We start from the raw sequence: 14,002 nt of genomic DNA, 5'->3' as shown, positions 1-14,002 counted from the left end.
CAGATGATTATTTGTCGCCTAAGAATAAGCTGTTACGTGTTGAAAATCTCATGCAAATTCTGTGGACAAACCTGGCCAGCACTAAAGCCAAATTCACAGACAATCAAATGCCTGCCTAACAGGCAATTAATTAATTACTATAGGAATCTTACAGCTATTGCTGCTCTTTGCACTGGAGTTAGTGGCTGCAGAGTAGGATCGGGGTCACAGCATCCTTTGGGCTGGACGAAGTCTCAGCAGGGCTGTAGCCCAACCTCCTGCTCAGAGTGGATCCAGCTATGATGTCAGATCCGGTTGCTCGGTGCTTCATCCAGTCTGGCCTTGAAAACTCCAAGAATGGAGATGACACAGCCTCTCTGCACTCCTGTTCCGATGGCTGGCTGTTCTCATGAGGAAAATGTTTTTCCATATGTCCAGTTGGAACCTCTCCTTTCAGCTTATACTTGTCTGTCACAGTGAGTAGTCTCTAGTTAAACAACTATAATTAATTGATACTTTATCACATAGAATATTTTTAGCATGTTAAGACCACTCAAACCAAACTTCCTAAAGCTGTCTAAGAAGGAGATTCTAGCTACATTTAGTAGATTTAACTGTTTCTATTACATAACTGAAAAATAATAAAATAATTGAACTTGCAGAAGAAGCAACATTCATGTGCTTAACCCATTGGGCTTCTTTTTTTAATGAAATGAAATTGAATGTTACTTTATAACCTTGCCACCATCAGGACATTGTACATTCATTTTTTTGTCAACCTGGTTTATAAAAGCTAATTGAATCTTGTTTTGTGTCCCAAGAACAGGCAGCCAACATTCCCATGTTAATAATAAACATCTGAATAGCAAGTATACAATTTCCAAGGCAAAAATATCAAGTGTACTGACCTATGTAAACTTTTTCAAAGATAAATAAAATGCTTTAGTTTCACTTCTTTGCATTTTTGGGTACTAAAAAGAATGTTAATGCTTCTCCAGTATTTGAGGTATATTTTTTTACAATATGCTGTAATATCAAACTGATTTCTGTTCAAAGATATTTTGGTTAAAGTGCAAAAATTCACTAAAGCCATTTGGAAGATAAGCATTTTGCATATATTTTCATAGACTTGCAGGAAAATGTTTCATTCTTCACATACTTCATTTTGATTTTTTTTTAAAAATATAGGCACATTAATTTACCCTTACATTGTAGAAGATTTTAAAGAGAAAATTTACTTTAGAGCGATCTACATTTTTGGCATCAAATGAAGTAAAAGGAAATTATAAAATGGTCTCCAGTAGCTTTAGAATCTGTGGACAAGGTGGCTTTTATGGCACAAATCTACTAGCAAAAGTGCTCGTTGAAGTGCAGTCTCTATCACTTTTGAGTCTCAGGCTAATTCTGGTATGATGCACATATTGTATTCGTTTCTCCTTGTAGTTCAGAAAGACTTGAAAGGCACGGCAAGGCCATATTGCATACTGCTGTTGCAAAAAATTCAGTTATTGAAGAAGTTGTGCTGGGGAGCAAAGTAACTCCCCTCCCCCCGCCCCGTGCTGGATTTACTATTATGCCAAAGCTAGGTGGCAGTGCAAACTTATCTAGCTGAAGAAACTACCTGTGCTAGCAGAGCAGTGGTTTGAACCATGTTTCTTGTTCAATCCTTTGCTTTTCTGCTGAGTGGCTTCTGAGGATGCCTGTTTGGATAGTATTCATCTGAAAACTTCACAAGAACCCAAGCTGGCTCTTCAAATTATTTCCTTATTAAGTATTTCTAGGTAAAGGTTGGCACATCTAAAGATTAAAATTTGGCCCAGTAAGGTTGCCATTTGGATTCTTTGAGTATGTCTTTCTCTGTTTTATCATCATATGAAGTCTTTTTTTTTTTTTTCAGGTCCTGGAAGAATGCCAATACTAAATACTACTACGCTAAGTATGATAGAAAAATCTTCAAATAAATAAAAATAAATACTTGCTTTAAAAAAAACCCCATAGCAGTATTTCATTGGAGAAGTCCAAAACATCATGGCAGCAATATCTGAGGAAAGGATGAAACAACTAATTCTGTCATGCTTTCAAGTACCATGTTAAAGACAGCTATGGTATGATCTGCCATACATTACTCTTTCTGCAGCTGAGTGAGGATTCTGTGCTGCATCTCCAGGCTGCCCCACAGAATTCCCTGCTCTGTATCCACCTTTGACCTTCCTGACGTGACTGAGTGTCTAAGTCTCTAAGTGTTGTGGCTCTGCCTGTAAAGCCAGAGAGCTTCTGATAGCTGTTTTCTACATCCGTGCACTCTACTTCCAGTCCTTCTGTTGGTTTAAGCTAACTTACACTTGTAAAACTGCCACAGCAAGATGAGGAAGGATTTCTTCTTGAATATCGAATCAAAAGATTATTGAAACTTGAAAATGAATAGAATAACTCCTGCTAATGTGTTTGAGATGTTATTTTCCAGCATTGGCCAAACATTATTACTTCCTAGAAATTCTTCTTTTCAGTAAGTAATTCTTCTCTTTAGTGTTCTTCTGTCTGTTTGAAACCAAATATATATATATGGCATTTCAAATATTACTGTGAGACTTCAAAACAAGCTGTTTTACTCTATTCATGTTAGAAAAACAACAGTACTCTAAGGTGTGGTCCTCCATACAGTTCAAGGAAATAAAGTGTATTTTGTAGGAGTGAGTGAGCTCAAGACCAGTTTTCTTGTCACTGAGGTTTCTTCTGTGAATTAACCTGAATTTTAAATTCTTCATTTTAAAATCAAACGTTTATTTGCTGTCTTAGTCATCTTTGTTCCCACTTGTAAAACTCCAGCTCTCTCTTCTGCTCTTGTCTTGAGGGACTGGTTTGTATTGCCTTTTGAAAAAGCCCATCTGAAATACATAATTTTGGAATCTGTTGTCAGCAAATATTTGTTATCAAAACTAAACAATAGAAGATAAACTAAAATAAAATGCATATATATATATGGTGTTTTTGAACAATAGTATTTGCCATTGCTTTGTCATACCAAGTAATCAAGTGTTAACCATCAATCAAAAAAGTGGGTTCGCTTTTCTTTTACTTTTTAGGAGGTTAATACTCTCCTACAAGGAGTAAGGACATGTGAGCTTGTGAACTGTAACAGTCCACAGAATCTAGTATTTTTTAAAATGTGAAATGATAATAAAACTTTCCTGTTAAATTAGTTTCATTTCTACACTTCCCTGGGAAAATCAAAGGATGGAGAAAGTCTGCATGTAGATAAGGATGTTAATCTCTTGTCAAAGAAGCTGCATCCTTCCTAGTTTTCTTTTTTACTTATGCACAGGATTTATTTAGCATTTAAACACTTTATTCTATCATTAAAATATGTTGCAGACTAATAGTCATCATGTGTCAAGTGACATTTAATGTGGAGCACCATCCCACAAAAATGATCTGTTTGATATAATTAAAATATATAAATCACTTGCAAATGTGAGATGCCATATAGAACATGGGAAGGGGTTTATGGTGTGGAATAACAGACGATGTAGAATACACAGAAGATAAAATGAAGGAAAATTTAGTATTTTTAAAGTATTTTTAGTATTTTCAAAAAATAAAAGTATTTTGAAAAAACACAAGTTACAGGAGGAATTATGTTTCTTTAGAAAGGAGAGATCATAATAAAATATTATTTATCCTTTAATTTGCATTAACAGATCCAAAGATCCAGCAAGAGTGTGAATTCCTGACTTGAGAACAACTGAGAAATACTGAAAACCTACCTTCCATAATAGAAACGAAAGAAGCAAAAACAAGGTAACACCAACTATTAAGCCTATTCCAATAATTAGCACAGTAACACGGTATTTTGGCTTTTGGTGGTGCACTCCTTCCAAATAGACCTGGAAAGCAGAAAGTAAGATAGTGTTAACTGATTTAATTTTTCCCCATAAAAGATACGGTTGCAATTAATTTTCCTAGTTTGTTTTAGTAAGTAATTAACATCATTTTGTGTGTGTATATATATATATGTATATATATATATATATATATATATATATAATTCCACAATTTTAATTGGTTTTTCTACTTTAACAAGTTTATCACAAATTCATTAAGAGACTTCTTACATATGTAACTTGCTTGTCCTTGTGTAGTTCAATAACTCTTGCATTTTTTTCTGGTGAGGCTGTTGCTCTTATTTCAAACTTCAATGCTGATGCATCATCCTGATTAAAAAAAAAAAAAACACCCAAATCCTATCTTTTAAAAAATAATACTTAAACATATTAATTCCTACCCAGCAAAAATGGTAACACAGCTGCTCACAGAAACAGAATCTTACACAAACACACAATGGTGCTTTTTTCTGGTCACAAAAAATATTGGTACCAGAAGCTGGAATGAAGCCCAGTTGGATTTTACTTAAGTCCACATCCATGCTGCTTTTCTTAGAAAATACAATTATGAGCTGAAATTAAATCCTAATCCTACATAACCCAGTCAGAATAGGCAGAGCAATACATACTGTAAAATAAAGTGATAATCTAAAATACATATTTTTCAGTGGTTTTCATTTTTCTTGTATCACCCTGAGACTTAGCATTGAAAACATAAAATAGGTTCATGCCTAAAATATTTGGATTTAATAATACTATTTGCAAAAATATATTAATACCTAGAATTTGTATGCAGACAATATTGCAAATATGCCTTGAAATATTCCCCTTAAGTTTAAAAATTCATGTTACCATTTCTAAAAGTGAAGGAGTAGCTTCCAGATGCAACTGAACAGTTACTTCTTTTCCACTTTCCATGTTTCCAAGCTTGCAATATATTTGTAAGCAAAGGCTGTCATTTTTCATGCAGTACTGTAGAACAGAATGACAGATTAAAACTTAAGTTTATCAACTTTATCATCTACATATGAAAGATGCTCAGGAACAGAGTAAAACAAAAAGATCACTTTTAATCCATAGGTGCTAAAGGAACAGTATGAGGGACCAACCTAATTGTTATAGAAGACAATGGGTCATTTTTTTAAAAAATTCAAAGTTTTTTAAACTGAAAAATAACAATTGTCATAATTTGGTAATTTTTTTCACTTATTTCAAATTAGCTTTTATCAAGAATGACAAATGACAATGACTATATGATACCCAGTATAACTGGTGCATCTTTACACAGCTAGCACCATTTCACTCAACTTTGGAGAAGACAAAAAAAGCCAGCCGGTACATTATTATACTATTTGTCCAAAACTGCAATGCCTAAATTCTGATTCAGTATTCTAGTGCAGGCGTCTCCCAGTCATTGGTTGATGTTCCTAGTAATGTGCTTACTTAAGGTCCCAAATTAACATATTTAAAAATGCCCAGGTTATTTTAAGAAGAAATTATTAAACAAAATTGTACTTCATCAAACACAAGTTGCAGAACACAGATTTCTATAAGAAGAAACCCTCAAAAATGTAGCGCTAGAATAGCAATTCTGGTTTGGACTACATAGTCAAGTGTCTGATCTCCAGCAAGGAGATCCGTAAGCATGTACAGAGGGACCAGCTTGAACAGGCCAGGCATGTATGATATTCTCCCAGCCCCTCAAATATTTTTAATAAGAACTCCCTGAGCCAAAAATGATTTCCATATATTTTGTAATTCTTAATGACTAACTTGTGTGTCGACCTTTGGAATTCACTTATTTTTAGTATTCCTGACACCCTTCAGTGAGAACTTCCACCATGAGTATTATTTCTATTTTTTAACCTGGCTCCTATTAGTTACATTTGATGGCATTTTTTTAATGTGTAAAAGGCAAAGAATACTCGATCTGCACTCTTCATATATAATTAAGACTGTTTTTCCCACATGCATCATTTTTTGTTACTGAATTTCATCTGCCATTCTGTTTGCCCACTCATTCAGTTACATAACCCTTCAGCAAGTTCTTCGTCATCTGACTGTCATCCACACCAACTTCAGTGACGTGTCATTAATCATCTTTCTAATCTCAGTTCTCACCTCTTTCACTAAAGTCACTTATGATTATGCTGAACTTATCACAGGTCCCACCACAAATCCTTGGAAGACTGCTCTGGTGACCTCATTATGTAAGATACATCGTTTTCTTAAGGCTCATTCACAGAGTAATTTATTTCCCACTGATGCCAGAAAGACAGACCTTACCATTTGTCTCTTAGCAGGCTTCGAAAAGAAAATGACAACATCCTTTAATAGGTTTTCATTTTTTTCTGCTGCACTACAGTTTCTGGGATATTTATTATAGGAGCACTGTCCAGCTGTTGTCTGGAAATAAAAATATTATCACTGTTAGACTTTAAACATCAGATAATAATCAGAATACAGATTTCTGACAGGCAAGAAGCTCAGAAGGAATGTAAATTTTACTTTCAGAATTTTAAAACACATGGGGCTGAAGATCATCCTATTTACCTTCACTCTGCTTCACCATGGCTAACAAATTGAACACGCAGTATCTAGTTCTACTATGCTCTGTTTCTCTTTTTCATACAATTCATATAGCTAGTCAAATTATATTATGTAGCCTGTGCTTACCTTGATATCCAATATGTTGAATAATTTGAAGTCATTGGGTGGAAAAGCATTAGGTATCATTATCTCTAAGTTTGTATTTGGAGCCATGCTTGGTCCTGCACTGATAACCTAATGAGGAAGAATGTTATACGTTTAAAGCTTTACTTCATGATAGCTATTCAAGTAACAAAAATACATCTATAAAAGTAAAAATAGGCAAAATTTCAGAATGGTGTAGCACCTGTATTGTTACACTATCATGAAAATGGATTCTGCTAGGAGTTGTAACATTTTGCTTAATTCATTCTGTAGGCTTACTGAACCCTTCGCTTCTCTGAATCCAATGAGTAAGTAATGCTAATCTGCGATGACTACCCTGAGGTCATACAGACTGCCTTCTGGGAGAATATGCAAAAGGAACTGGGAGAGATTAATGTCTAACTCCTGCTTTTAATCCATTGGAGACACATCTGATTCCTACACATCCTCTTATAAGGAGCTCCTAGTTCTTTTTGCTTACTGTAAGATAACTCCTTTTAAAGTGTTTCTTAATGGAAGAAGTGGCAAGTCAGAACTGCTCTGCCACTTTCAGTCCAACTTGTGTATGTGCCAAGTTTGTTTTCTCTGACTGTTCAGTGGAATACTGTCCAGACCAAAAAAAAGTGTTTCAAAGAGGGATTAGCAGCCACTTCCCATCACTAATGCACAAAAATTCTCACCATGTCCTTGTACTCTTAAAAATTTCCCTTACTGACCATGCAGACCGGCATTAGATACATTAGAAATCCAAGAATTAACCTTCAAAACAAGGATAGAATAAGAGGGTTTACAAAGAAAAACTCTTACATGGAAAGTGAAGTTTACATTCTCCTTCATACACGTAACTGGTGAATCTCTCTCATTTGTTCCATAAACAAACGAAGCTGGTGATACAAATCTACAATGGTTTAGAAGTTGTTAATTAATAGAATTGCTATATATCATTAGCATAACTTTCTGCTCTGTGCTATCTCCTGTAAGATTGGTTCTAAGAAAATATTCAAGTTTGAGTTTAAGTAAATCTAGGAACGCTGTGTAGAAATTGTCTGCCTTTATACTCTTTCCTCTTAAAAAGGCAGATGAATCGGAAAAAGTCAGAAATCCTCATTTAAAACTATGCTCCATGAATGCCCCACAACAAACACAGAATATGGTCCCTGTTAAGCAAGGAATCTGAGGATCTGCTGTGCTCTTATAATATACCTCTTTCTATAAGAAATATTCCAGTTCTTAAAAAATATTAGTCTGTTAAGAGGTAAGTTTGAAGCACCATAGATATCATTGGTCTCATCTCACAGCAGTGGAAACAATCTTAGAAGTGTATGGGTCAGACCTCAGGACAGCTGCACCGTCTCATTCCCAGGATTTTTCAGCTACATCATGTTCTGTTCAAAAGCTTTGCAAATTTAGAATAGGAACAAGACAACAGTTCTATGGATGTGCAGATATAGCAATAGCTAACTTACCCATGAGCATTTAACTCAATCTCATATTTTAAAGGTACACCTAAACTTAGCGTGTTATCCAGCAACATGTTCCCATCTTCATTTTTACTATAAAAATACAAAGAGAGAAAAATGAGTATAAAATGCATCATCATCTGCTATGCATTATTTCCATAAACAAATATTAAACAGACCTTTTGGCTTAGTAAAGCAAAAATATTTTACTGGTAACAACATGTAAGGCAGTAAAAAAAAAAAAAAGAGAGAACATTTTATATGGGAGAAACGTGTTCATTATTTAAATATCTACTATCTGGTTTTTTTTTTTTTTTTTGTAATTTCCCTTTCTCTGCAGATTTGGAGTTGATGCGCTTTCTTGCAATTGTGCCTTACTCAGTCTTTCCAGTGTTCCTTATTCTGTTTTCTGAAGCTAGTAATATTTTTCATTGAGCAGTTTTCATTAGACTTTACCAGGTAGCATTAATGATGATGTTGATGTCATCTTCTGCTCTGGTAAATGAGCTTGCATCCAAGAGGAAACTAAAATCCAGCTGTAGAACAAATGAAATTGTCTTTATATCAAATTATAGTGTGTCTTAACATAATTTAAATAAAAATATTTTTAAAAACTCATTTAGAATTTCCTGCTCTAAAAAAATAATCAGAACTAAGAAAATACTTTCTTTCTGTATCTTCTACTCCCTTTCTATTGACCTAACACATTTGTTCCTAGCCTTAGTCAGCTCACTTGTCTAGGAAGCAAAGCACAATCAATGGATACATAATACAAACCATGTTGTCCCTTAATGAATTATTCCAGAGACCATTTAAGCAACTAATTTTAAAAGTAGCAGAGAGATTCAGATACCAACATGATAAAAGACATTAGTTGGGAATGAAGGAGAGATTCTGAAAAACAACATTTTTTCCTCCTGATAATCCTTATAACGTATTTAGGCTGTGTTTAAAGCTAAGAACGTCATACATAGAATTAGCTTACCTTTGATTTTTGATCTACATATAAATAACCAACACTACACTCAAGTTTCACTGTGTGAATTTCTTTATCTAATACTTCACAATGTATCATCTGTTTTTCTTCCTAAAATAAAGGACAAATAGTTAATGATTAAACTGCTTTTTTTTTCCCCCAGACATTTCAAATTACATGCACACACTGAAAGGGGGTGTTTGTATTTCCCTGAAGTAGGTGTTTGTTATTTCTCTGATGCAAATATACAGAACACTCATATTCTTCATGACTACTTTAATATATCCTTATATCGATTACTGTCTCCTGTTACTTCATCTTCTGCTTGCTGATAGTGAAGCTAAGGCATATGCATCAGACCCAGACCCCCTCAAGTTTAAAGCCAACCTCTGAAAGGTGTCAGGGGGATTCTATATAGAGAGCAGTGATTTTAAAAAGGCAGAAAGAGAGAACAATTAGATTTGTGACTTTTTCATAAGACCACGTATCTGTGAAAAAGAGCAGATTCAACGAGATCTTTGTGATCACTGAAAACAATCATCAGACATAAAGCAGCAGTAACATCCTGAAATACATTTAGAAACCAATTTTTTTTTCATGTTAGCTGTTACCATCACATCCTGTTACCGAAATGATTTGTCACCTGTATTGATTAAATTGCATCTGGTTTAGGGTAGCTAGAAGTCTAAGAACTTAAAACTTGGAGTTTTGTCAGCTTTTTTTTGGAGGGGGTGGTGTAGGTTGTCAGTATATAAAGAAGCTCAACAAGCCATTAACATAATTTGAAAAAAGGCTGCATGAAAAAGAAAAATATCAAAGGATTACTGTTTGACAGACTGTTTTGTTCTTACCAATTCTAAAATTCGGATGAAATAAAGACCTTTCGGGATTTGAATGTGGAGGACAGTTTCATATGCATCATCTCCAACATTAAGCAGAGAAATGTTCAACAATAAAGTCTTCATACTTCCAACAGTGAGATATGTTTTCTTATCATAAGGCCTATAAAAATAATTATCATAATATAAGTGAGAAGTAATTCTATATACAGCTTGTATGCAAAATTTTTCCTCTCCTGCTCTCTTAGTATATTTCATTTGGTTCTGGCAAAACTCAAATGGAGATTGTTCGGAAAGATTTTACTCAGTCCTGTAACGGAAGGTACTACACCAGTTACATGATGGTCAGCTCCAGTATTGTACTTTTTAAGGCCTGAGGTTATTAATGCGAGAGCAAGAAAATTGTTATCGGACCAGTTGTGCCTTTGGCTTTTGATGGCTAGGTCCTTTCCTTTACAGATAACAACAGCAACATGCTACTGCTGCAGTATTTTCAGACATCATTATTTCAAAATTCACTCTTTGTACTCAAATATAGGATTGAGTTCACATGAAACAGGTCACAAAGAGGGCAAGTGAACATGCCTGTCTTATGATCTATGCAATGCTCTATAATCAGGTTACAGGTACAGACACCCTGTGGGGGGCTCAAAGTAAACTTCAGCTTGACATTAAAGTTTAATTAAGACTTGTAGAAAGGCTGCCTAGAAATAGACATTTATCAGATATTCTGGCTTGAAACCAAAGCATTAGTCACTGAACACCTTTGGGAAAGAAGCTGGCACTTAGAAAAGCAACAGAAGGTAAAAGCACTGCATAAGCAGACAGGTTCCAAGACAAAGGCGAATTAAAGAAAAACACAACGTTAACATTTCAGTAGCTTGATTAAGTTTAGGTTAAATCTTAAAGTTGTTTTGCTAGTTATATGCTTACTGTTCAGTCCTCTTATATGCATTAAAGCCAAGCTCATTAACAAGATGCTGTTGCAAAGATGCCTCCCAGCTTAACACACAAGTACACAAAAATACCAGGTGCACATCTGGGACTACAACAAAGCTGAACTAGAGCTTTTCCTGGTAATCATATTTTGTTCTTCATTAAAAAATGCATGATGTGGACTAGAAACTTACAGAGCAGGCCAAAATCTAAGCAATTTAAACAAAACATGATAGTGTATACATGAAGACTCATAACTCAATAAGTAAAACATTACATTGACACCCCTATTTGATTTCATTCTTTGAAGACTAGAAGCGTTTGCTGTTCAAGGATAATGAATGCATTTTGTCTAGACAAAATAAATTAACGCTTGACAGCTAACTAGTTTTTAATTGAGATTCTAGGGGCACGATGTAATTTGAGGTGATACTTCACACTTTATCAAGATATTTAGCCTATTTATTTACACTGAAAATCTGCTACTGGTACCTGATGCCAAGCAGGTATGTTGTAATCTGTTTTCCTTTTTAGAGCTTTGAAGTACTTACAAAACTGCATTGTCACGAATGGAAATGCTGCACAATATTTCTTTCTGAAAAGTTTATGATCATTCAAATAAAATAACCTTCAAACCTAAGAAAATGAAAGGGCTTAAGACTCATGCTACAGGCCACATCTTAAAGTAGACAGAAAGATACTAATCTTATTCTGAAATCTATGAAGATGGAAAAGCTTGTGCTCAGGATCACATAGGTGTGATTAATCAGCATTATGTGATTGCCATCATCTTTTCGTGTCATTTTAGGTTGTTCATCCTAGTATCTCGATTAAAATAGAATCAACTTTAAAAGTGATAAATTACACAAGAAAATCCAGGTCACACACAAAACACTCAACTAGCCAAGATTCACAACAGGTAAAATTTCTCTTCTTGCACACCAACAACACATATTTCCTGCTTTGAGGTCTAATATTCAATAAAGAAAAAGGTTATGGTGATAAAATATAACTTAAAATCACATCACTAAATTCCATTCTGAGTAGAAATGATGGTACATGGCTTAAATCTTTCCAAATATGATGATAAACAGAAGTATGTCTCTCAAAGTATTGCTTGGTGTAATACAGATTCTGCAAGATGATAATAATTGTTTTAAAAATACTTTGAAAGTGCATTAATTATCTTGCATAATAACAAGATTGAAACATGGTACCTAAATGGAAGGAATGGTAAAAAAATGAAACCTATAGTAAAGGGTATCTCAAAAAAAATTAGGGATATAAATAAAAAAAAAAAATAAATCACAAAACAAAATTAATTTTGGATAACACAAAATTAATCTTGGACAAAAGAATTCTAAATATCACATAATACTCAACCATCTGCTGTCTCAATCAGCAGTAAAAAACCTGAAGTTGTAATATTCTTAAGTAAACAAGGAAAAAGAGACAATCAATTATTTTATAATTGAAATAATAAATAACAATTTCTTAGTACAAAACTATCTTCTTTGTACAGTGCAAATACAGTATCTTCATAAGATCAGCAAAAATAATCGATAGCTTGACAATTCAACAGTAGTTACTATATCTACCTATTGAGTATGCATTGTGCACTTTATCTTAGCCCAATTAAATATGAAGTGTAGCATACAAGTTTAATGTTTTGTGAAGATAATGTATTTTAAAGTCTTCTAGTCATGCAAGAACAGTTCTTCCATTATATACATTTATGTTACATTTCCTGGAAGATTTATGATTTAAAAATATTCAACTAAAGACAGCCTTACTCCTCCATATTTTTATTTTCTCAACTCAACTCTTGCAAATTAGCATTCTTTACATACAAGAGATTAAGGAGTAATTTAGATAAAAGCTTATTGAACCTTTTTCAAAAAAAAAAAAAAAAAAAAAAAAAAAAAAGTCACATTATACTTACTTAGGAAAAGCAACTTTTCCAGAAACTCTCAAGTCAGCAGAACAATTTTCTTGAGAGCAAAATCTTGCAAAAACAAACTATTAAAAAAAAAAAAAAAGGCACTTTAGTGTGTTATGGATATTCTAGTGAATGAAAAAGAAACCTATCACCTTGTTACTAAGTATCTGGAATTGGCTAATAGCCCTTGCTCCTTAATACAATTCAATCAGGCTATGATTTGCCATTTTCCAAACGCATTCTGCACACCCAGAATAACAGCAGAGAGGCTTTCCAGACTCAGTCTCCCACAGTTAAACCCGTGGGTGTATGTTCAGCTGATTTTTGAAAAGCAGTAAGTAAAAAGGGCATAGTGTTTTAGAGGACCCGGCACTGAGATGTCTGCAGTCTCTCCTATGATACAGCACATTAACTTTTGCAAGAGAGTTTCGTTACACAAACTTTACTTATCATACTGTTAGTAAGGTTTGATGAGACCAGAGAGACCACGAGTTTCACGTGTCCATGCGTTGGTTATCAATATGCTATAGAGCACATTTACGTCACTGTACTCAACAACCTCTTTCTAACTCTGTGGTTTCTGAAACAAAATTTTGAATTAAGATGTAAAGGAAAAGCATGCAATTTAAAAGGAACTTTTATATATCTCAGATGTCTGACAGTCAACTGTATCTGAATTACATGAAGCTTACTGTTTGTGAAAAGTCGTAGTATGTTTATGACCATTTGATCGTTAAAAATTGAGAGCATCCTGAGTTTTGCTTAAGTCAGAGTAAAACTCTATTAACTCTTAATTTTTTTTTTTTTTGGGAAAAAAGTTAATTTCATATTCATTTAAGGATACAGAATAGACTGTTTTTTTCCATGCACAGACTTTGTGTTTGAAAACCTGTAGCACCTTCACAGATTAATACCAATAGGAAATTGTTCATTTAACACAGAATTAATTTTAAAAACAATTTTATTCTGGAAAGTGACTCATCCTCTGTGGTTGAAAAAGAATGACTATTTCAAAGAATTGATTTCATACTTGTGTTTTTCTGAGGTATATAATGTAATATATTCTTGCAAGTTCTCAGTACATACCTCTTTAAAAAAAAAACAAACAAAAAATGCAGAATACAGATTATATATGAGTTCTGCAAAGATTTTTTTTTTTTTTAAGTAAAGAATTAGGCATTTTTTAGCATGCTGGTTTATTAATTACAATGAAGGCACTAGGTAGTAGTCTGGAAAATGCAATCCTTCACATGCTATGGATGTGTGAAGCCTTTTTAAACTGAAGATTAAAATGTGAA

At 33.8% G+C, this 14,002-nt stretch overlaps 1 protein-coding gene across 1 annotated transcript in view; it reads right to left on the bottom strand.

Annotated features, from left to right (window-relative positions):
* Positions 1-2,248: 2,248 nt before the first annotated feature.
* ITGA4 (integrin subunit alpha 4) overlaps positions 2,249-14,002 on the bottom strand; it is a 37,879-nt gene continuing 26,125 nt past the window's right edge. Inside the window, exons 17-28 of the mRNA XM_086751397.1 lie at positions 12,708-12,784; positions 9,842-9,992; positions 9,000-9,101; positions 8,471-8,550; positions 8,021-8,107; positions 7,362-7,452; positions 6,537-6,644; positions 6,147-6,266; positions 4,713-4,832; positions 4,092-4,190; positions 3,744-3,863; positions 2,249-2,864 (exon numbers count right to left, since the gene is read on the bottom strand). Coding sequence (XP_086607523.1) covers positions 2,772-2,864; positions 3,744-3,863; positions 4,092-4,190; positions 4,713-4,832; positions 6,147-6,266; positions 6,537-6,644; positions 7,362-7,452; positions 8,021-8,107; positions 8,471-8,550; positions 9,000-9,101; positions 9,842-9,992; positions 12,708-12,784 — 1,248 coding nt within the window. The 3' untranslated portion in view covers positions 2,249-2,771. The remainder of the gene's footprint in view (positions 2,865-3,743; positions 3,864-4,091; positions 4,191-4,712; positions 4,833-6,146; positions 6,267-6,536; positions 6,645-7,361; positions 7,453-8,020; positions 8,108-8,470; positions 8,551-8,999; positions 9,102-9,841; positions 9,993-12,707; positions 12,785-14,002) is intronic.

Source organism: Chlamydotis macqueenii, chromosome 6, assembly GCF_036417535.1.
Source record: "Chlamydotis macqueenii isolate bChlMac1 chromosome 6, bChlMac1.mat, whole genome shotgun sequence".
NCBI lineage: Eukaryota > Metazoa > Chordata > Aves > Otidiformes > Otididae > Chlamydotis > Chlamydotis macqueenii.
Note: the sequence above shows the minus strand (reverse complement) of the source record. Positions and strands in the feature narration are given on the sequence as shown.